The sequence below is a fragment of the Tachypleus tridentatus genome, chromosome 10 (genome assembly GCF_004210375.1).
Source record: "Tachypleus tridentatus isolate NWPU-2018 chromosome 10, ASM421037v1, whole genome shotgun sequence".
Lineage (NCBI taxonomy): Eukaryota > Metazoa > Arthropoda > Merostomata > Xiphosura > Limulidae > Tachypleus > Tachypleus tridentatus.
The window spans coordinates 123,398,304-123,420,412 of record NC_134834.1 but is presented as its reverse complement, the minus strand read 5'-3'; the positions used below and the strand labels follow the sequence as shown (position 1 = coordinate 123,420,412).

The following is a 22,109-nucleotide window of genomic DNA, read 5'->3' as shown; positions in this document are numbered from 1 at the left end:
CAATTGCACATTTGCTCACTGTGAAATATATTTCGCAGATCACAGCAAGTAGGAAATTAAGATAAAGCTGTGATCACATCAATTAAAAATAAGTGATTACAGATTGTTTATTTCAGTATAACCATAAATTGAAAAGTATATCATGAAAAACTTGTTCAGAGGAAATATATACTGTGACATGTTTACCGTTGTAATTCAAACAATGATATAGGAATAAAATCAAACATCTCTAATTGTATGCAGTTAGTATAACATAGTCATCCAAAGTTGTGAACAATGTCACTATCCATGTTACATAAAATATATTTCACCCAAACGTGTTGTGTTTTTGTAGCAGGAAAATGAAATGCAAAGCACCATTTTTAACAGTTCATTATTTTAAATATAAATTTGTTTTATTCAATGTTGTTATTGTATGCACATTTTTATTAACTATTTATAGTTTTATTTAAAGTTGTAAAACTTAAGGTATTTAAGTTCTAAGATACTGATCTTACACAAGCTATTTCAATATATAATACGTTTGTTTCTCTGTGTGTGTACACACACACACACACACACACACACACACACACACACACACACTCTTTGCTACAGAAAATACATTGTGTAAACTTCTATTTATTGGAGAATGTTAAAAATACTTCATTTCATCATGATTCATTAGTTGCTGTATTATATTTTTGACATTTTAATGTTGTGAGCTTCAACATTTTTGAAATGTCTCAGTATGAATCTTGCAAGGTTTCATTTGTTGTTCAGCCTCATATCTTTACTAAAACTGTTTTGCTGAGTTATGAAACTGTAATGTGATTGTCTTATTCTTTCTGCACTGTTAGGTTTCTTTTTAGAGCCAACTATTGGCTATAGATATTTTAAACTGTATTCTTTCATTTGATTATCTTATCTCTGTAGATGTTGAACATAATAAACTGTCATGAAGTAATCGATTTTCACACCAGGATGTTCGTTGCAGATATTATTTTCTCGTGGTGCAAATAATTGAAAAAAGCTTCACAACCTTGCATAGTAGTATCTAGTTTATAAATAATTCATATAACACTTAATATTTCTTTTTATTGACAAGCATCCAAACTATTATGAAACTACATTAAAGAACCATGCTTAATTTCTTTTGTTTTTTCATTTGTTGATTAGAAAGTTTAATTCTCTATATACAGTCAGTTTCAATCTGACTGCTGTTTGTTAACTTGTTTATTTTCCTGTTTTGTGAACTGTAGTAGTAAGTAGTTCCAGCAATAAATCATAACATAGTGAAAACTTGCAAATATTTAATGGTGGCCTACAACTTGACCTGTTGAAAAGCAGTGAGGTTTTGTTTAACAATGAGTCCAAACTGAGTTTATATCAGACAAGCTTTCTTTGCAATAAATTAACTTGTGTATGTTTGTGTGATGTGATAAAATTAATACTGGTATTTAAATAAGGATTTGAAACTTTGCAGTATCTTACCATAACCTTCCATTCACTGTATCAATACATTGTTATAGATCAAACATTCAATAGTTTTCAAACAAATATGATTTGATAGGAAAATGTTCTAAGAAAGAAAAGATCAATTAAGAAACCACGCAAAATCTCAGATTTGTTCCAATATTTTAAATTTATTGGTGCATTTCATTACTGTAGATTATTGCAGTCTAGGTTCTTTCAACTCCATCAAAATCATGAATTACTTTTCATGCTGCTTTATTCATTTGACGTTGACATATTTTGTATGTATCTGTTTTGTATACTTAGCTATATGGCATATCTGAAGAAACCAGATCAGATGTTTTCTTGAAACATAGTATGTTCTTTCCCTAAAATAATTGCATGTGTATAGAGCTTATTTGTTAATTTATGTAAACCTTTTAGTTATCCAAATAAAGAATGGATACAATAAGTTTAAACAAACAAACAACCAAACAAGATTATGTTCACAATGAAATAACTCCATATAAGTACTTAATTCTATCTTAGTAATGTGTATGTACGTGCATTTCTTAGAATGGTAAAATTATACTTGGACATGGATTTATGTATTTCTTCTTGGCCATTCTTTATGGGTAAACTGCTTTGATTAGAAAAGTGTATTTTGAACCATTTGTTTGTGCATAAAAAAAAAAATCTCGAACATCGTGCTAACGTTGTACAGTTAACGTGAATTACAAATTGAAGATACTTCAATATCTAAGTTTACAAATTAAAATACTTTGTATAAATACTTTGCTTTTTCAATATGGTTTACCCTCCTTTAATAGTAATGTACCTTACCCTTCTGTTATAATCATTATAACTCTAATTATTCAGTTTTTTTTAATTTATAATAAATTGCAGTATTTTATTATTAACATTGAAATTCTGATACAGAAATTTTAATATTTAATGAATTTAATAAATTAACTTTAAAAAAATTGTTAAATATTCTGTGATTTTAAATATAAGAATGTATTAAATGAATAAAGAAATTTTACTGAAGTTTCTGGTAACTATTCAGTTGTGAATAAGGTTATTAGACAGCTTGGTACTACTTTATGCAATGTACACCTTATTGCATATAAATGCTTGTTTAGTCTGAAAATTAGTAATTACAATGGACTTAATGGGTGGTGGTTGGGAGTTATACCAGTTTAAATAACTGGTTGGGATCCTTCATACAAGTATAATTTGTCTACTGGGCTACTGATTAGTGTCTTACTACCATAATGAGGGATGGAATACCAACTCAGGAGGTAAGTTTAACTTATCTCTAGGTGGTAGTACCTTTTTTGTATCTACTTATTCCTCTTTACTTTGGAAAGCTGTCACCTTTCCACAACTGTCTGCAGACAGTGAAGAGTATAGATGTGGGATGCTATGGGCTTGAGTATCCATATCTTGCTTTCCTAATTTCAGTTTCTGTTCCTTTACTTTTATGTGAGACTAGCAAATGGAAGTTAAGGCTGAAAGACAGTATATCCCCACTGCAGTGTGGGTCCTACTCCCACAGTCACCTCTAACAGCTAGTGTACACTTTATATCTCGCACTATAGCCTGTACCCTAAGGATCCTTTCAGTTGGAGCAGTGTTTTTCATTTTTATCTGACAAACTAACATTAATCAGAGGTTTGGGTTTGTTTTCAATATTGTTCTTCCTTTTGATGTTTTATTGTATTCAGCTCTTCTGTATTAATATTCTGTGTGTGTGTGTGTGTGTGTGTGTGTGTACATTAGTACTTCCTGAACATAAACTGTTATATTTTTATTGTCTCTGGGAACATTTCTCTGTGAGGAATCAATATATGCAAGTGAATTATGCAATTGTATAGATGTAGGAAATATGTTGTATCTGTAGAAACATTACATTTTTAAAGTTATTTATTCATATTTCTAATTATGTATATATAAAAAAATAATAATAATAATAATAATTTGTAATTCCGAGTGCTGAAGACTGCAATGCTTTGAGCCAAATACTAACTGTTGTATAATACGATGACTGGAACTAACATTTTAATTCACTCATGATGGGTTTGATTGAGTTGACAGACCATGTGACCTCTTTGTGCCTATTTAACATCTTCATGTATTTGATACTTTTAACATTTAATGTATGTACATCTTCACAAAATTTGTCAGTCTTTTAATAAAAAAGTATTTTATGTAACTTTATCCATGGATATATTTGTTTTCTCCACCAAAACTCTATACAATGAAAAGATTCTAAATTATTTTTTCTTTCTAGAATGATTTCAGTTTGTAACATGAAACTACATTCATTCATCTTAAGTAACTTTAAACTTGTAACAGCATACATCTATTTATAATTATATTGATTTATTGCCCTTTGAACTGTATCTACTATTCCCTCATGGAAAATGTGGAGGTTATCTACAAACTTCTTGCACACATGCTTTATAAAACATTTTTCTTATTATTTTACCTTAACTAACCTCATGAAATCTCTATTTTTACATTTTAGTTACACTTTTATAATAAAGAATAAAATTGCTGATGGTAGTAATGCCCTAAATTTATTTTATTGAATAAAGTACCAAAGAACATAGACTTATTACATAAGTAGACAATTTTCCTTAACTTATTTGATTTTTTGCTGGCTTTCTAACCATATGATACTGTTACAAACTCATTTAAATGAACATTATCTTTTGAGTTTGAACAAAGCTTATACTCTCAGTTAAATTGAGAGTTATATGTTCAGAAAGCAAAATAATGTCATTTGACAAATGAGAACCTTTGCTTTTTATTGGTCGTAGATAATATAAATTAAAAGCAAGAGAGAACTATTAATAGTTTTTGGTATACACATTTGTGCATGTTAAGTATTTCTACTATAATTTTTGATGCAGTGTGTGTACCTTCACAAAATTTTATATAGTATTAATAAAGATTGCAAACTGTTTGTACAAAAGAAAATCTCTCTCTCTGGCTAACATTACAGAACTTGCATTGATGAGGCACAAGTGCACACATTACCATATCAAATAATGTAAAACTGGCCTTCTTTATGAAGTGGCCTGTCTAGGTTGTGTTTCAGGGGACTAGTATTTTGTAATATGCAGGGGGGGGGTAAATGACATTGCAGTTTAATTGTCGAAGCACAATTATGAAGTGAATCAAATGGTGTTGGAAAGAAGCTGACTTCAGTGCTTTTCTGTATCAGACTTTGATTGCATTGTCAACATAATGCTGAACAACTGTAAAGAGATTGTTATGCTCTACAAAACCACTACCTTAATTGAGTACTATAAACAAATGGTGTAAAAGTCAAGTGTTGTGGACTATATATTGACCTACTTTGTATTGTTATCTGTATAGTTTGGACTAGATGAAATCAAATTTACACACACACACACACACACACACACACACACACACCATTACAATTTGCAAAAACACTTAAACCATTTGAAACTCTATGCAGTCAGGTTTAAGTTTGTACATTCTAGCCTGAAAAGTTTGCAGAGGATTCTGTGTGCATTTTGTTTTTTCCAGTTTCATTAATATTTTTAATTTCTATGAAGAATAATGCCTCACTAGCAAATTAATATCAATTATCATATATGCCAACTTGTTTTTTTGATCAGTTTAAAGTTGTGTGAATTAGATCAGTGTACATATGCTAAGTGCAGAATTAATAGGATTTGAGTGATGTACTAGTTTATATAACAAATTGAGAGCCGTTTCAATGGTCAATTTCACTTATTGTCACAGTTCATGAATTTTTTCTGATCCTCTATACTAAAATAAAAATACTTTATTTGGTAAGCATGTAGATTTTCTTCTTAATGTTCTTAGTGTTTCAATCAGTTTTTCACTGTAATGCATGAACACAATGTTTGTTTCTTTAGACTTTGTTGTTTTTTGTGAATTTTATATTTAAAGGATTACAGTTGAAACATTTAAAATAATGTAATGACTTAGGAGACACTTGGTAAATCAACAGTGCTTCTGCTGCCTATTATCTGAGATTGTCAGTATGTGAGACAAAACTCCAGTTTGTGTATTTTATGAGTAACTAATGAAGTGTGTAGATGTTATAAAGTTAACTTTTGAAAATAATAGAATTAGTTACAGGGAAATAAGTAGAAACTATATATTTAAATCTTTTATTATATATTTAAGAAAGTGGAAATTGCTTGATACTAAATATAACCCAGGTTTTGTTGTTATTAGATTTTGTACAAAACAATTAGTTTTTAAGTTCTATTGGGCGAACATATAAGTTTTTATCACCATCAAAAACTGTACAAATGTGCTTGATGATGGATGTAGTGAAGGATTATTACAGTTGATCAACACCAGTAAAATGTACTAATACATGTAGATGGCTAACTATATTACGTGATTATGGTTGTTAAGTACCCGCTTTTCATCAGTAAAGCATGTACTAACATGGTTAACTGAGCTATGATCATTATAGCTGATAACTGTTACTATTTTCATACAAGTTTTTGTGTACTTTTTATTCTACTTACTCATAACTTTACATTAAAAGTTTTTTTTAACCCTCCCATTTTGTGTGGGTAATGACAAGTAACATTTATGGTATTAGTAGAAGTGTTTTAATTTAATTTAATGAATCATCTTTGTACATAACTATTGTGAATTAATTTGCTTTAACCCTGCCTAAAATAATCTGTTTTAGGGTAAGCGGACAGGGATCCTGATGAGTAAAAAGAATATAAGTGGGTACATGTAAGCTGCATGCTTGTTGCTGACACACACACACACACACACACACACACACACACACACACACACACACACACACACACACACACACACACACAAAGAGCTAATAAAAAGGGAATATTAATTATTCCTAAAAACACTGCAGCTATTAAGATTCCCTTTCTTTTTTGTGTTTAGGAATCTGAAGCTGACTCTGTGACAGAGTCTATTCCTTACAGCACCCCTAAACCAATAGGAAATGTGTACTTAGCAGAACACTTTGATGATCCTGTTAATTTTGAAAAAAGGTGAGCGAAAGTGGGTTAACATCTACAAAATCAATTTGATTGGAATAAGGAAATAAGTAGATTGTGAGAGAACATATAAACTAGAAAACATGTTTTTAATTTGCCTTTGGAATATATTTGTCAAGAATATAACCATCAGTGTTTTAAATTCACTAACTGATAAATACTAATTTTTAAGTGGTTAACTTCTAATGAATCATAATAAATATGTTTAACTGGTAGTGTTATCTTAGAAGTTCTGTAGAAGTGACATTGTTTTTAACTGAAAACTGCTTAAACTTTGTAATAAGTTCCTGCATAAGTTTCCATAATTTTAATTTTTTTGTAAAATGATTTGAGGTTTTCACTTAACACATCAATAATTTCTGGGGTCTTTTGTTTTCTTCAGGTGGATAGTCTCGCAAGCCAAAAAGGATGATGCAGAAGAAACGATTGCCAAGTACAGTGGTAAGCTAATGTAACTTTCAGAAGTGCTTCTTGTAATAAATCATGCAACATATCTCTATTTTCTATTAAAACTTAAATATTATCTCAGCAACTTCATCTTAAAAATGATGCAATATAAAATCATTTAACCTTGTTTTGTATTCTTTACACATCACACTGAAACAGTATGGTGGCCAGATATTTTAATAAATGTGGCTTTTTATTAAAAATTAATGTTAAATAATTATAACATTCTGTTTTACACTGAAGATAGTTTGTATTGTTGTGATGTTTGTTTGTTTCTTCATTTAGGGAAATGGTCTGTGGAAGAAGCTGAGAAAAATGGGCTTGTTGGTGACCTAGGTCTGGTTCTGAAGGTAAGTAGATAAAATTATTGTCCATTAATTAACATGTGATTTAATAATTTGTTCTTTGTTGCATTTAAAACAATAAATTGACTAGTAGGGAATATTTTGGTTTGTCTACAAAAGTTTGATTAGATATATACAAAGTTAGATCAGAAACTCTCAGTAAGGATATTATAAGAAAGAGTTTTAATATTCTGTACAATTATAATTAAGAAAAATAAAATTTTGTTACCACAAATACAATTTGTAAAGTAACTGATTTTCATAATATTGTATCTTGTATTTGTTCATTGTCATAATTTCATTATTAAATAAAGTAGTTTAGGCATAATGAACTAAAGCAATAAATTTGATAGACAAACAACTAACATGCAAATTAAACACCGTCAGTATTGCTAGACACCTAGGTAGTTTTGTTCCATTTTGATAAGTAGACTTAACTAATTGTTATAACAGTTCATTGTTCTAACAGTAACAATTCATGCGGGAAAATCATGAAACCTTTTTGTATCTCTGTGACATTTGAACCAGGCCTTGTTTTTGTGAAATTTTACCTTTTTTTACTTTGTTTCCAAACAAAAATTGGTCTTGAATTTTTATACTATTTCTTAAGGCATACAGATGGTGTGTGCCACTGAACTTTGTGTTGATGAATTATCCAGTGTTAGAGGAAGCTGCACTTTGCTTACCATGGCTGATTGTATGATGTATTAAAAGTATCTTTTTAATGGCCCTGGTGCTCCAAGCTGATCCATGGTCCTCCTAAGTACACAAAATATCCCCAACTAAAATGCATCTTTATAAATATTTGTTCACAAAAGGCTGTTTCATATCCTTCTAAAAAGCAGTTGGTTTTCAGTGGTATTGCACTACTTACAAAATACCAAATAATATAAAAATGTAGTTCTGATACATGCCCTTCCACCATGATATAGCAAACTTTAAACTTTACATTATGCAAAATTGTAGAAAGTAACAGATCAAATTATATTATGAATTTTTTAAGTGTAACTAAATATTTTTTAAATGTATTTTTAACGTCGTAGATTTAGGTTTTGTTTTCAAGATCTTTTATAAAACACAGGTTAACTGTGTCAGTGCTAGTAGTGTATATTTACCTGACAATGACTGAAGAAGGTTGAAACATTGTTCACTCCTTTATATAAAAGCTAATTTAACATTCCAGTTCTAGTTGGAATGATCTTTTAAAGCAGTGTGAAACTGTTCTCTTACAGTCTAAAGCCCACCATCATGCTATTTCATCAAGATTGGACAAAGCATTTCTCTTTGATAACAAACCCTTCATTCTACAGTAAGTTTTTCTTTCCATTCAAATGCTAAGTATGGTATATTGTTTATAACTTTACATCTTGTAGAAATCATTGTTGAAGGTTGTCTTGTTTAAGAATATGAAAGTAGAGTATGTGGTTTCAAAACATGGTATTTTTATTTTTTCTATATTGTAAGTAAACTAAACTTTTAAGTTGTTGGTTTTAATTAATCTGTTTTTGAATGTGGAGTAATAACTATTTTTAATGAATTTCAGAAGTGTTTTGTTTTGTGTTTTTCTAGGTATGAAGTTCGGTTTCAGCACGGTCAAGAATGTGGTGGTGCCTATCTCAAATTACTCTCTCATTCTAAAGGCTTGGACCTGAAGAGGTTCCATGACAAAACTCCATACAGTGTTATGTTTGGACCAGACAAGTGTGGAACTGATGAAAAGGTATTACTCACTGCTTCATTAACTTATTTAAAGTTATGGATTTTATTTTTAATACTTTGTTTGTCTGTTCATTATTATATTCCAATGGTGACCAGAGATAGGATGTATTTGGTCAATTAAGTATTGCAGTATGTGGTACAGTATGTCAGTCAAAATTGACAAGAAAATAAATGTGTAACCAGTTTTACTTTGTTTACTGTCAGGTATTTATTGACTATATTGTTGCTTGTGCCATTATTTAACTCTTTCTATGGACAGGTCAAATAGCACATGTCCCAACATCTGTTATTTTCAAAATTTGATTGAATAACTTTGTTATGAACGTATTTACAGTCATCAAAATACAGTTCATAATTCAAGTTTTATTTTTCGACCTCTTAACTTGAAAGAAAATATAAATGAAATGTCCCACTTTGTTTTCTTGTCAATCAGTTTGTTATATTACTTACCATGTAACATGTGTAGTGGTTAAAAAATTAGAAACTCGGTTAGACATTAACAAGCTAGAATTTAAAATAAGAACCTCCCATCTTTTTCCATTTTCTTAGATATATCATTATATTTGGCAAATATACCAGAGTAGTCCCTTCCAGTACAGTTATGTGAAGCTTCTATGTACTCGTGGTTTATTCTCTGAAGTACATGTTTATAACGAACAGAAAGAGCATATTTCAAACTTTAAATCTGGTAGTTGTTTGTAACTAGCTTGAATGAGAGCTTTTTTATTGGAAATGTTTGTTTTTGTTGACTGAATTGTTGATTTTAATGGGATTTTTGTTCAACCCATGTACAGCTTCATTATAAAACCAGATTGGTTTTATGTGTACCATTATAGTAATTTAATAAATACGAGTCTTATGGTTTTGAAATGTGCTCTTGTTCACAATAATATTTGTAAATTAAGTTCATTGTTAATTACTTGTGTAAATCTGTTATTACTGACATAAAAAAATCTTTCTGAAGATGCATGCCCAACTCATTTAGTACATATGAAGTGTGGCACTTTCGTATTGTAACTAATGCACCTGTTTACTACTGTGGCAGTGATTTATCGAGTGTGCAGGTCTTGTTGAGTGTCCAAATTGAGGATTAGTCTACTTTTGTGAGTTTCCTTCATTTTAAACACTGATAGCAGCTGGTAGGAACATATGTTTTGTTTGTGTTTTTAAAGTGGAAAACACCAAATACCACTGGCTGTCAGATAAAAATGTAGAACCAAGTTAGCTGTGAAGGTAAATATTGTTATGAATCAGTACTGTAACATTGATACTAGCAGATGACAAATTATCGTAAATTATGCAAATGCTCAGTGTAAGGTTTAGTCCAAGAAAAAGCTTTGTCAAAATTGGATCAGTCAGTATTTGTGAATAAATATGAATAGCACCATAACTGACAGGATATAAAGACTGCCTGTACTTGGTCATGTGAATAGTATTTTAACTGTGATATTTTCATATCACTTGTAGGGCTGGGCACTTAACATAATTAACTGTGTAACTAATGTTGTCATTGTGCTTTAGTTTGTTTTATTTATTGGGGATGAAGAGTCTTAAACACAGATAGGAACGTACATTATCTGTTGAAAAAAAAAAAAAATTATTTGTTTACACTTACAAGTTATTTGAGGGGAATAATTTTGAACATAACAGATTTGGTGAAGTCTGTCCATGTCCAGAGAAGTAATACAAAGAAACGAAACTGTTTTAGCATGTAATATAAAGACAGAATAGCTGCATAAGATTTCTGGACATTCAGTGTCAGTTCAACCATTTGAGGTAAAATTGTTATTACATGCAGTGATAATAAACAGCAAACATTTTTACTTAGAACATAAAATCTGTTAACCATGGAGGTAAGTGTGAGTCACAGTAAACTTTGAAGAAAATATCTTGTTGTTCATTGAATTTAGCATTTTGATTTCAAAATGTTTCACAGCATTTAGTTGTAATACTTTGTAGGTAAGATGTACTGTTTTTAATAAAGAAGCTGATAACTGTGTTGGTACTGTAATTATAAGAACTTTCAGCATTTATCAAACACAGGAATTCTGTATTGAAATTCACGTATAGTGAATTTTTTTTTGTAATATATTGTGTGATCGAGAATTATCAACAAATTGTTTGTTTTGTTCAATAATAAATGTATTTTATTTTTGTGACAACTACTTTAGTAATGAGAACAAATTATTAAAGATAATTTTACCAGTTGGTGAATCAAGTGGCAAAACTTTATTTTTGCATTCCAACATATAATACTGTATGTTTAATGATAGTTCCAAAAGTTTGATTTAAATTGATGTAGTATTATGTTTTAAGTTGGAAAAACTAAAAATGTATTTCCAAATTTTATTACTTTCTACAATAGTAAAATGTAAGTTTTATTGTGGTACTTGTATACAAATAAATATTTTGCTCAATATACTTTAAAGGCCATGATAATAATAATAATAATTATTTATCTCTGACACAATGTACAGAATGATTTAGAGGGAGAAAAAGAAAGTTGTTTTATAAACAGATTTGTTATGTGATTTTGATTTTATCTTTTAGCTTCATTTCATTTTCCGACACAAAAACCCTAAAAATGGTAGCTTTGAAGAAAAACACTGGAAGAGGACATCCTCCATTCCAAAGTTTGATGACATTTTCAAAGACAAAAAACCTCACATCTTCACTCTCAGTAAGTGACTTCAAGTTGTAACAAGTACTTTTGTAATTTTGAAGTTTTTTTTTTTTATGGTCCATACACTATCTGTTATGAAGGACTTTTGTGAGATGTGCGTACTAAGTGTTTGTGTTCCACAGAAATTACCCCTGACAACAGTTTCGAAGTCCTTATTGATAAGAAGAGTATACAGAAAGGCAGTTTATTGGAAGAATTCAAGTACGTTTTTAAATTATTCTACCTTTTGTATGTTGTAAATGGGTCCTTAAAAGTTCTGTACAACAACCTTTAAAATTTTTGTATGTAATTGGAACTCAGTGTTGGAACACTTCAGTTCTATAATTAATATCTACAGTAAAATATTTATAATTCTATCCATTAAATTATTCAAATGAATGAATATTTAGGAGACTTTTCTGTATTTTCAGAAAGACCTTATGATTTCTGTAAATGTTTAGTTATTTTAGTGTATTTCACAAAAGCATTTGTTATCATTCATGTTACTTTTGTGAACCACTTGTTTTCTGAAGCCATTGAATGATAATTTACAAAATGTGTTTTATTAGCTCACATTTTTTTAGTAGTTTCAAATGTTCATTCTAAGAAAAGAACTTTAAGAGTTAAAAACTATTGAAGTAACTTTATCGGTTTTTGTAAGCGTAATTTTCTTCTGTTTTTCGTGTTTAATTACTTTCTAAAAATGTTCTGATGTAATACCAAACATCAACCATAAAAATGTCCCACATGTTATTACAGATAAACAATTATTTGTTGTAACTTAAGTTCTCAGTGATTACTTCTGATAATTTCATTGGATAGTGTTGTTATGATTTAAGTTTTTTGGCTTTAGGGAGTTTGAAGTTGTTATCCAAGAGGTGAAATATCCTCAAAGCCCTATTTGGTAATAATTTTAATGTTCTTTAAAAGGAAGGTTAAAGGATGTATAACTTGCTACATTTTCAGCCCTCCAGTTAATCCACCAGCAGAAGTAGATGATCCTGAAGACAGTAAGCCAGAAGAGTGGGACGAACGTGAGAAGTAAGTATGAAGATAAGATATGGAAAAAGTGTTTATTGGTTTCTTACTGTGGATGTGTTGAACCTTGAATAATTGGAATTAGCAAATAATTTATACACAGCCTACTTAGTATCATGGAACAGACAGGATTATAAACAAGAAATAATGATAATAAAAAATATCAGAAGACTTGCTACAAAGTTTTATATATATAATATAAGTGGTAATAACATTCATTTAAAAACAAATTTCATAACATCAGGTTAAAGTAAAGTTAACTAGGTGCTGATTTAGATAAGATTTTTAATTAAATAAAGTTATTGATTTGTAAGTTTTTCATAATTTTCAAAAATGACATTGGAAGATTTCAAGTTCCCTTAGCAGCGCTACAGTAATTGTTGTAGATGTTTGATTTACTTTATAATGTTTATCATTTTAACAGAACGATGTTGTAATATTTTAGTTGTACAAAAAGAATATTCTAATATTATTATTTCTGTTTGTTTATAATCTTCAAACTGGTACCACACATTTAGCTTTGAAACAAGAAATACTTTGTTTATTTTCACATTAGAAAAAGATTGTTGATTTTTTTAAAAGGGGAAACATGGATTGCTGGTTAAGTACAGAAACAAGACTAGAAATGTACACAAACTAGTCTGGGAATATTGTCTACATTCTGTTTTTAAGCTACAAATCCTTATTTTGACTTCATGTCTACAGTACTGGTCATTTTAGTGGAGTTGTCAAAACGTTAATCTTTTGTTTCATAAAACACAGTAAACTGTTTCTAGCCTCATTTGTGTACATTTTTCAGAGTCTCTAGTTATAGGCTTAAATCTAAACTTGATGTTTTGATTCAACTGTTGTGTACATTTTTCAGAGTCTCTAGTTATAGGCTTAAATCTAAACTTGATGTTTTGATTCAACTGTTTCGTAAATCTTTTAACCCTATAATTACAGACTCCCCTGTACTGCACATGTTGCAAGATGTTACACAGACTCCCCTGTACTGCACATGTTGCAAGATGTTACACAGACTCCCCTGTACTGCACATGTTGCAAGATGTTACACAGACTCCCCTGTACTGCACATGTTGCAAGATGTTACTCAGACTCCCCTGTACTGCACATGTTGCAAGATGTTACTCAGACTCCCCTGTACTGCACATGTTGCAAGATGTTACTTTCTCCAATTCAATATTTTAATTAAGTAATTTTGCTATCAGTGTTACCAATAAAATTAACATTAAAAATTATAGTTCAAACTTTTATTTAAATATTAATTCATATTTCAAAAACATTTGTGAACTTCACTCTGACGTACAAGTTTACCGAAATTGTAGTTTTCCATCTGTGTAACTTGAATAGTTCTGGACACTACTTCTGTATACAGACAGAAACTAGGTTAATTACTTTGTATATATTTTTCTTTCAAGCCCCTTATAGGACATTGAAGGAAAGAAACACATTTATTGGAACTTTGCAGGTGGCACACATGCTCTCTACATGTACAGTTGCAATTTTTTAGACAGTTATACTTTATTTGAATTTTGAAACAAATAGAAATACCACATTTTAAAATACTATCTTTCAACAGTTAGTTTAAAATTGGCAAATAATTCTCCTACAGAACTTGTCAAATAATCCTTGCTGCTTACTTCCAGCTTATATTTCATCTGTAAATGTTAGATGGATACAGTTAAATTATACAGGGTGTTCAGAAAGTCACTGTGCACTTGTATATTTATTAACAGACAGTGACTTTCCAAACTCCCTCTATTTAGGTTTGTTTTATATTTTAGGAAATTATTTGTTTTAAATGCTAAACTACCTTGATTTATCAGGCTTAGTGTAATGAGCAAGTATCTTTATGTTCTAACAACTATTATTAGAAAGTTGTACTGATTACATGGTCTCCATTACTGTATATTTATTTTTAATTGCTTCAAATCAAAACATTTCTGTAGATTCTCAAACATTAAAACTTATTTTCTCCCCTTAAGGATTCCTGATCCAAATGCCAAGAAACCAGATGATTGGTATGTTTTTCTTATTTATTTTCTCTGTATACTGAAATATGGCCATATTTATCTTTTTAATTTCAGTTGTGTATATTTCTCAACCATTACAAATTGGTTTGATTTGTTATAATAATGTAACCTTTATTCATGTATTTTGGTTTGTTTGGTATAATGTAACATTTAAAAAATTTGGTTTATCAGAAACAAACCATTTATTTACTTATTTTTTTAATAGAAAAACTTACTGATATACTGAACTACAAACCTTCATCAGAACCTTATAGCTGTTAGAATACTTTTCAGATCTGGATGTTTTTTGTTTAGAAACTTGGTGCCTTTCCATTTTTTTATCTCTTGGGTACTTTTTTAATAGTTGTATACATCCCTTAACAATGTTTGTTTCTTTGTAGCTGTACCTTTTTAAAGTCTTGTATTTATTATGTGGTTATCAGTAATTTGAGATTAGAGCAGGCTGATTTGTGGAATATAATAAACTATCATTAATTTAATCACATTTAATTACTCAGTTATTCTTGCAGGAAACTTGAATATTTGTAACAATCTTATTTAACTCATTGTATGTAACACTACTTGGTGTAATCGATTAATTGAACTAATTGTCTAATTCTGTTTCGACATTCTTAGTAACTGTACTTTTTAAGGTATTGTATTTATCTGGTAGTTTTTACAAATTTTTGAATTCTTTAAGGAACTGCTTAATAACAATACATTTTTTTACTTCGTTTTTCACATTTTCTTTTATTTCAAAACATGAAATTAATTGCATGAAAGAAACTGTGATAAAATCTGATATTTCTTTAAACTAAAACTTTAATGTAAGTATTAAAGTCCTCTTGTTATGTCTTTATAAATTGTAAACATTCACTAAGTTTAGTGTAATAATCTTCTCTACTTAAGTTACATAGAGTAATATTAAATATTCTAGGGATGAAAATGCTCCCAGACAAATTCCTGACCCCAGTGCCACCAAGCCTGAAGGTTGGTTAGATGATGAACCAGAGTTTATTTCAGATCCAGATGCTGAAAAGCCTGCAGACTGGTAAGTTTTGTTTATTAGATTATATTTCTGAACTTAATGGCTGTGCAATCTTTTTAATGTTTTAGTATTTAGTTTCAGGTAAATCTCTTCCCCCCCAAAAAAAAAAAAAATATATATAAAATTTGGTTTGTTTTATAAGAACCTGTGTTCCTATTAATCTGATGGTAGTTTAATTATTATGATAAGTACAGTACAAATTGCACTTATTTTGTTTCATACTTATTGAAATGCATCAAACTAAGTCAGTTACTGAAACTGTGAATGAATAGTTGGGTGTCTGTAGGTGGAATACTAGTACATGCTGGTATTGTGTGTATTTAGTATAGTTTGATACAATTTAAATATCAACTGTATCAGTGCTTGCTTGTACCCATATTCATTGTAGTCTTTGTTGTGAAACTATTTTACTATTTCTTTCTAGTTTTACTGTTAAACTATTCTGTATTTCCAATGTTGTTAAACTGCTATACTTTCCTAATTCTATTTTATTAATAAGTGTTACTTTCCAGGGATGATGAGATGGATGGTGACTGGGAAGCTCCTCTTATCAGTAAGTTCACTTTAATTAACCCTCTTGCTACTTAGTTGGTTAGCATATCAGGACTTTGAGTTGCATTCAAAATTTAGTTTCATTAAATTTTATCAATGTACACAAACAAACATGGTATCTAGACAGTTTCAATCTTTAAAATAATGTATCATGTGGTTTTTAGACATTAGAGTTTTGTTTGTTACATATTCACCTTGTAAGCTTCTTTCTCAGATCAAGAAAATAATTATTCAGCGGCTTTTATTGCACAGTTCAAAAGTCAGATATAGGATTTTATATTTTTTTCATGTTATTATGGTGTGTTCTTATTTAGTGCACTAGTATCATTAGTATAAAGAAATTAGGCTTAGATTTCATCAGCAGTTTGCAGCAAACAACTTTTAATGTGTATTCATTATTTTTTCAAACTTGTTCGGTAAGATAATGGATAATTATAGTAAATTCTTCACAAGGAAAGTAGCTTGTGCACTATTCAATAAGATATGAACTTATTGGCTGATTTACAACTTGTGTGGTACAATTATTAGTTAGACACAGCTTATAGGACAATAACACTAAGGATAAACAAATGTATATTTGTAGTACAACATGCAGACATTCTAAAAATGGGATAATTTATATTTATTGTTCTTTTCTTTTTAGTGGTTAACAAATTAGAGTTCATATAGTTAGGGTAGAGTATTACTGGGTTTTTTTAAAAATTATGCAAATAAAACTTGACTGTACATGTACAGTAAGTTTGCCATATTTCATGAAGGTACAAAGTATATATAAAATTTTTTTATAGCACAAAAACTGCTGGTCACTAGGGTACAAGATTGGTCACGTTGACTGACCCTATACGAAGAATTTTAACAAATTTGTCAAAAGTTGAAGTAACTTCAATTTTAAGAAAAGAATGTTATCAGAAAACAGTAACTGTATCATCTGTTATCAAAAACAAACTAGTGTAGTAAAATCTCATTAAAGATTTTGGAGAATTTCAAATAACCCTCTTTTTGAGCTCCTTGCAGAAAACTTGTAACTGCTTGTATGTTATGTCTGATTACTCCTAGTTTTCACTTCAACAGAATTAGAAGTTTGTATAACCTGTGGGAACTCGGTGTTGGAAAGTTTTATTTCAACTCTGTGATTACAGATGTTTTCTGAACTGCTTTTTGGTCGATGGCTTGGTTAATTACAGAACTGTTAATAGCATGTGATTCATGCAGAAAGAAAATCCTTAAATATTACAGTTAATCCCTCTTACTGAGGTCTCTTGTGTAATTATTGTAGAAACATGAGTGATTTTCTTCATTTCTTTGTACTAAGTGTTTTGACAGACAGAAATAAACAACTTGGAATGATACTGTGTGGGTGGACACCAGCTGTAATAAGTTGTATGAGAAGGTCCATAGTTTCAGTACATATATTGACACACAGAACTTTGTTTTTGATAACTTTGTGTTATAATGACAGGTAACTCTAAATGTACTGTTGGATGTGGAAAATGGAAACCTCCAATGATCGACAACCCTAATTACAAGGGAAAGTGGAAGCCACCTATGATTAACAATCCCAACTACAAGGTATGACTAAATGTCTATCTAAGTTACTCATTAAAAATTGTTTTACCTTATTAATATTGTATAACCTTTACTTTGTTGTAGTTTGACTCCATAAACAAATAATAAATCAGACCCCACTGGTCATATTCCACCTGTCGCATCTTTCACAAGTTACCAACATTACTTTAACATTTTTTACTGTATTATTAATAACCAGTAGAAAACCAAGTTTTAACTTAATCAAGTGATGTGTTGTACTACATTGATTTCAGTATTCTGTCTTCAGTTTGAAAATTCTGTGGCAGTCATCTCAAGAAGCTTAAGGTTTAATGACTCTTATGTCACAGTTATAAAACCAATAAATTTACATTTATAGGATATTGTTTATTTCTTGCATATTACTGTTTTGTGTTGTTCTTAGGTGTATTATTTAAGCATACTAGTACCATTAGTATAAGTAAACAAGGGGGGTGGCTTATATTTCATCAGCACCCAACAACAAAGAACGAAGGGTAATCAGTAAGTAGTATTACTTGTATATTTTTTAATTTATATTAACAAAGTTACTGAAGGTAAAAATTAGAAACTTGTTAGGTAAAATTAGGTAATATAATGATATTAAATATAGACAGTTACAAACTTTAATGTATTTAAAATAAACAGTTGCGACATCCTGCTGCAGTCTTTCTAGAAAGACAGAGTAATTTGTTTATTTTATAATGATTACAGGCCAGTCAAATGTACGTAGTTAGAAAACAGTTCAATTGATATCTACTTTGGAGGTTTTATAGGTTATTAATTTAGGAAATTAATTTGTTTAAGAAAAAGGCCCACGCTAGTACAGCGGTATGACTCCAGATTTACAACACTACAATTAGGGGTTCGATTCCATTCGGTGGGCTCAGCAGATAGCCCAATGTGGCTTTGCTATAAGAAAACGCACACAAACATCTTTTGTTTGAAAAAAAGCCATCTTCAAAATTACAATGATAAAAACCGTTAGTAACTGACACAACACACAGGACTTCCCTGAGTATTGTGTATCATATTAGTAACAGGGTTATTGTTTTATTCATATTTAATCTACTACTAGAAGTCACACAGGATATTTTGGTTGCTTATTATTTTATATATAATCTTGTGTAATAATTTTACTGTTTACCTGAAATGTTATTTTGTGTAGTTCACTTCTGTAAATCACTCAGGATTTACAGTAAATATAATTAAAGAGAGCATAGTTAAGTTGCAGAAATAAAACTATTTAGGATACTTATTTAAGTATATTAAATTTTGAAATATTTGAGCATCTATCAAAGGTTGCTTGTAAAATACTAAGGTAAAGTGAAATAGAACACATTACTGTTATTGGTTTTAAAAACAGTATCTAGAGTGAATAAAACTATTAAACTCTGGTCACCATATTACAAGAACTTCAATATTTTATAGCTACTAATTGATCTAAAAATAACAGAACAACATTGTACATAATAATAGACTTTCTAGTAATAATTTGTTCTTCTGGTTCAATTTCACAATCGTACAATTTTCAGTTTAACTTTTATTTTAAAAGGGTAAATGGAAGCCACGCAAGATACCAAACCCTGAATATTTTGAAGACTTGAATCCATACAAAATGTCAACCATAGTAAGTGTCTTGATGTATGATCATATTCTACGGTTGTAATTTAAGAGATAATGTGTGTGATGCTAAACATAGCAAGACTAAGTGTGAAAACAAACCTGGCACGTAATCATTAGGTTTTATTATTGAATATATTTTAAACAACAAAGAATGTTACTGATCAGTTCAGCTTTACATTTATAGGAAGCTGTAGGTTTTGAACTGTGGTCAATGAGTGATGGTATCGTGTTTGACAACATCATAATCAGTGATGACCCTTTAGTAGTTGACCAGTGGACAGAAGACACATGGGCATTAAAAAAAGAAATTGTTGACAGGGAAACGGTAAGCAGTTTTTGTGTAAACAGTTATTACTCTACACGTCCATTTAAGTACTTGTTACTTTTTAGTCTGGAAATTTATCTGTTAGTGAAATATAGTGTATTAAGTTTTCATGTGTATAGTTTGAAATCTTAATAGTTTTTGGTTGCTGTGATGCATGAGTTTTATTATTCTCACGTTTTGCTGAGATATCAATGCTATTCCTACCAGTACAATTAATATACTGTGAAGTACAGAAATTAACTGTAAACTATAAAAAATATATACTAATGTGTTGGCATCTATATTATACATGCTATTGGTGATAAAGTGGTACTGCCAAGAGAATGAAGTTTAAAGATGCACACATTTTGGTATATATTAGGAGATTGTTATTTACTTTGGTATATATTAGGAGATTGTTATTTACTTTGGTATATATTAGGAGATTGTTATTTACTTTGGTATATATTAGGAGATTGTTATTTACTTTGGTATATATTAGGAGATTGTTATTTTGGTATATATTAGGAGATTGTTATTTACTTTGGTATATATTAGGAGATTGTTATTTACTTTGGTATATATTAGGAGATTGTTATTTACTTTGGTATATATTAGGAGATTGTTATTTACTTTGGTATATATTAGGAGATTGTTATTTACTTTGGTATATGTTAGGAGATTGTTATTTTAAACGTAAATATTGATGTTAAAACTTTTGTTACTGGCACATCCGTGTCTTCAATGAAATAACTTATGACAGTGAAATTTTATAATCCACCAAAATTATTACATAGTGACATTTTACCAAATAATTCACTAACATCTTCATAATAAATTGTATAAATTAAGTTATAAAAATGTAGTATTCTCTGCACTCATGGATCGTATCACAATTAATAGTAGTTGATGTAAACAGTCTGGTGTTGGTAGTTGCTGTTATCACAATTAATAGTGGTTTAGGTTAATGTGAACTTTTGATATTATGTATATAAAACTTGTAATGTTGAAATTCAGTGGATTATTTCACTATCTAGTAATCTCTGTCTATGCTACAGATTTGTTTATTCATTGCTCATCAACATAGCATGACTCAGTAAACCAAGGAAATGCAGTTAGGCCTCTTAAAATGGTAAATTGTATACAATACTTTAAGGTCCTTGAATCCTTTTAAATCACTAAACAGTAACCAAAATTAAAATTTAAGCTCCAGTTAAAATGTGATAGTACATTCTAGGTAAGGATTCTTGTATGAGTTACTTGAATATAAAAAATAACATTTGTTACACTCCTTTCTAATCATTGGAATTTTGAAAATTTGTAACAGTTGTTTGCAGTCACAGGATATTTTGAGACAGCTTGATTGCCCCTGGTGAGGTCAGAATGCTGTCCATTTACTCATTTGTTTAATTTATAAGCAAGTTTTATTCAAGCTGTCTCAACTTTATTATATTACAGATTTGTTTTTTCTGTTATTGAATGAGTGGTGAGTTGTCAGTTTGTTAGCAGACATGGTGGAAGTGGATCCAGAAGAAGACCAGCAACCATCCATACCTGTGGCTCTTGTACTTTGTGTACTGTGCTATTCCAGTGGCCGTTTACATTTATCACATCAGAAAACGGGTTCTGGAGGTACCACATAACAAAACTTTATTTTATAGAATTTGCTCATCCTGCTGTTCCCAGATGATAACCAATCCAGCTCTGATAATAAAATTTGGGGTTTATTTCTTTCTTTGTTTTGTTTTTTTAATTATTTTGCTTTCAGCACCCTATCTTTTTATTAGAAATATATTAAACTTATGAACCTGGTTTCCAACTTATCATTTTGATCAAGCTCAGATTATTACCGTGTTTCTCCGAAAATAAGACAGGGCTTATATTAATTTTCACTCCAAAATATGACACTAGGGCTTATTTTCAGGGGATGTCTTATTTTGATATATTAAAAAAATGAAGTTACAAAGTAAAACTATTAAACTAACCATTTAAAATAAACTTATTAAACTATTAAACTAACTGATTAATACTTAAACAAACTAATTAACTAACTATTAAACTAATTAATAAATTAATTTTTTTATTTCTTTCCTCTTCCTGCCACTCTTAACTAGGGCTTATTTTAAGGGTAGGTCTTATTATCGGAGAAACACGGTATCTCTCATATATTTATAGTACTCCTATAAGTCAACTCATACATTTAAAATTCAGATTTTGTTCAACATAAATAATGGCATACATTGTCAAAACATTTGTCAGAGTTAAAATACTTGGTTCTGGATTGGGCCTAAGTTTGATTT

At 29.7% G+C, this 22,109-nt stretch overlaps 1 protein-coding gene across 3 annotated transcripts in view; it reads left to right on the top strand.

Annotated features, from left to right (window-relative positions):
* Nucleotides 1-22,109, top strand: part of LOC143230245 (calmegin-like) — a 28,685-nt gene that overhangs the window by 2,641 nt on the left and 3,935 nt on the right. For 2 of the 3 annotated variants that reach the window (XM_076463445.1, XM_076463446.1), the window contains exons 3-16: nt 6,376-6,485; nt 6,874-6,932; nt 7,224-7,288; nt 8,515-8,591; nt 8,852-9,002; nt 11,552-11,681; nt 11,807-11,885; nt 12,630-12,704; nt 14,690-14,725; nt 15,654-15,767; nt 16,277-16,317; nt 17,776-17,885; nt 19,435-19,509; nt 19,690-19,830. In XM_076463445.1, the coding sequence (XP_076319560.1) occupies nt 6,376-6,485; nt 6,874-6,932; nt 7,224-7,288; nt 8,515-8,591; nt 8,852-9,002; nt 11,552-11,681; nt 11,807-11,885; nt 12,630-12,704; nt 14,690-14,725; nt 15,654-15,767; nt 16,277-16,317; nt 17,776-17,885; nt 19,435-19,509; nt 19,690-19,830 (1,263 nt within the window). Of the gene's footprint in view, nt 1-6,375; nt 6,486-6,873; nt 6,933-7,223; nt 7,289-8,514; nt 8,592-8,851; nt 9,003-11,551; nt 11,682-11,806; nt 11,886-12,629; nt 12,705-14,689; nt 14,726-15,653; nt 15,768-16,276; nt 16,318-17,775; nt 17,886-19,434; nt 19,510-19,689; nt 19,831-21,318; nt 21,746-22,109 lie in introns of those variants that run through there. The other variant, XM_076463447.1, reaches the window with a different exon arrangement.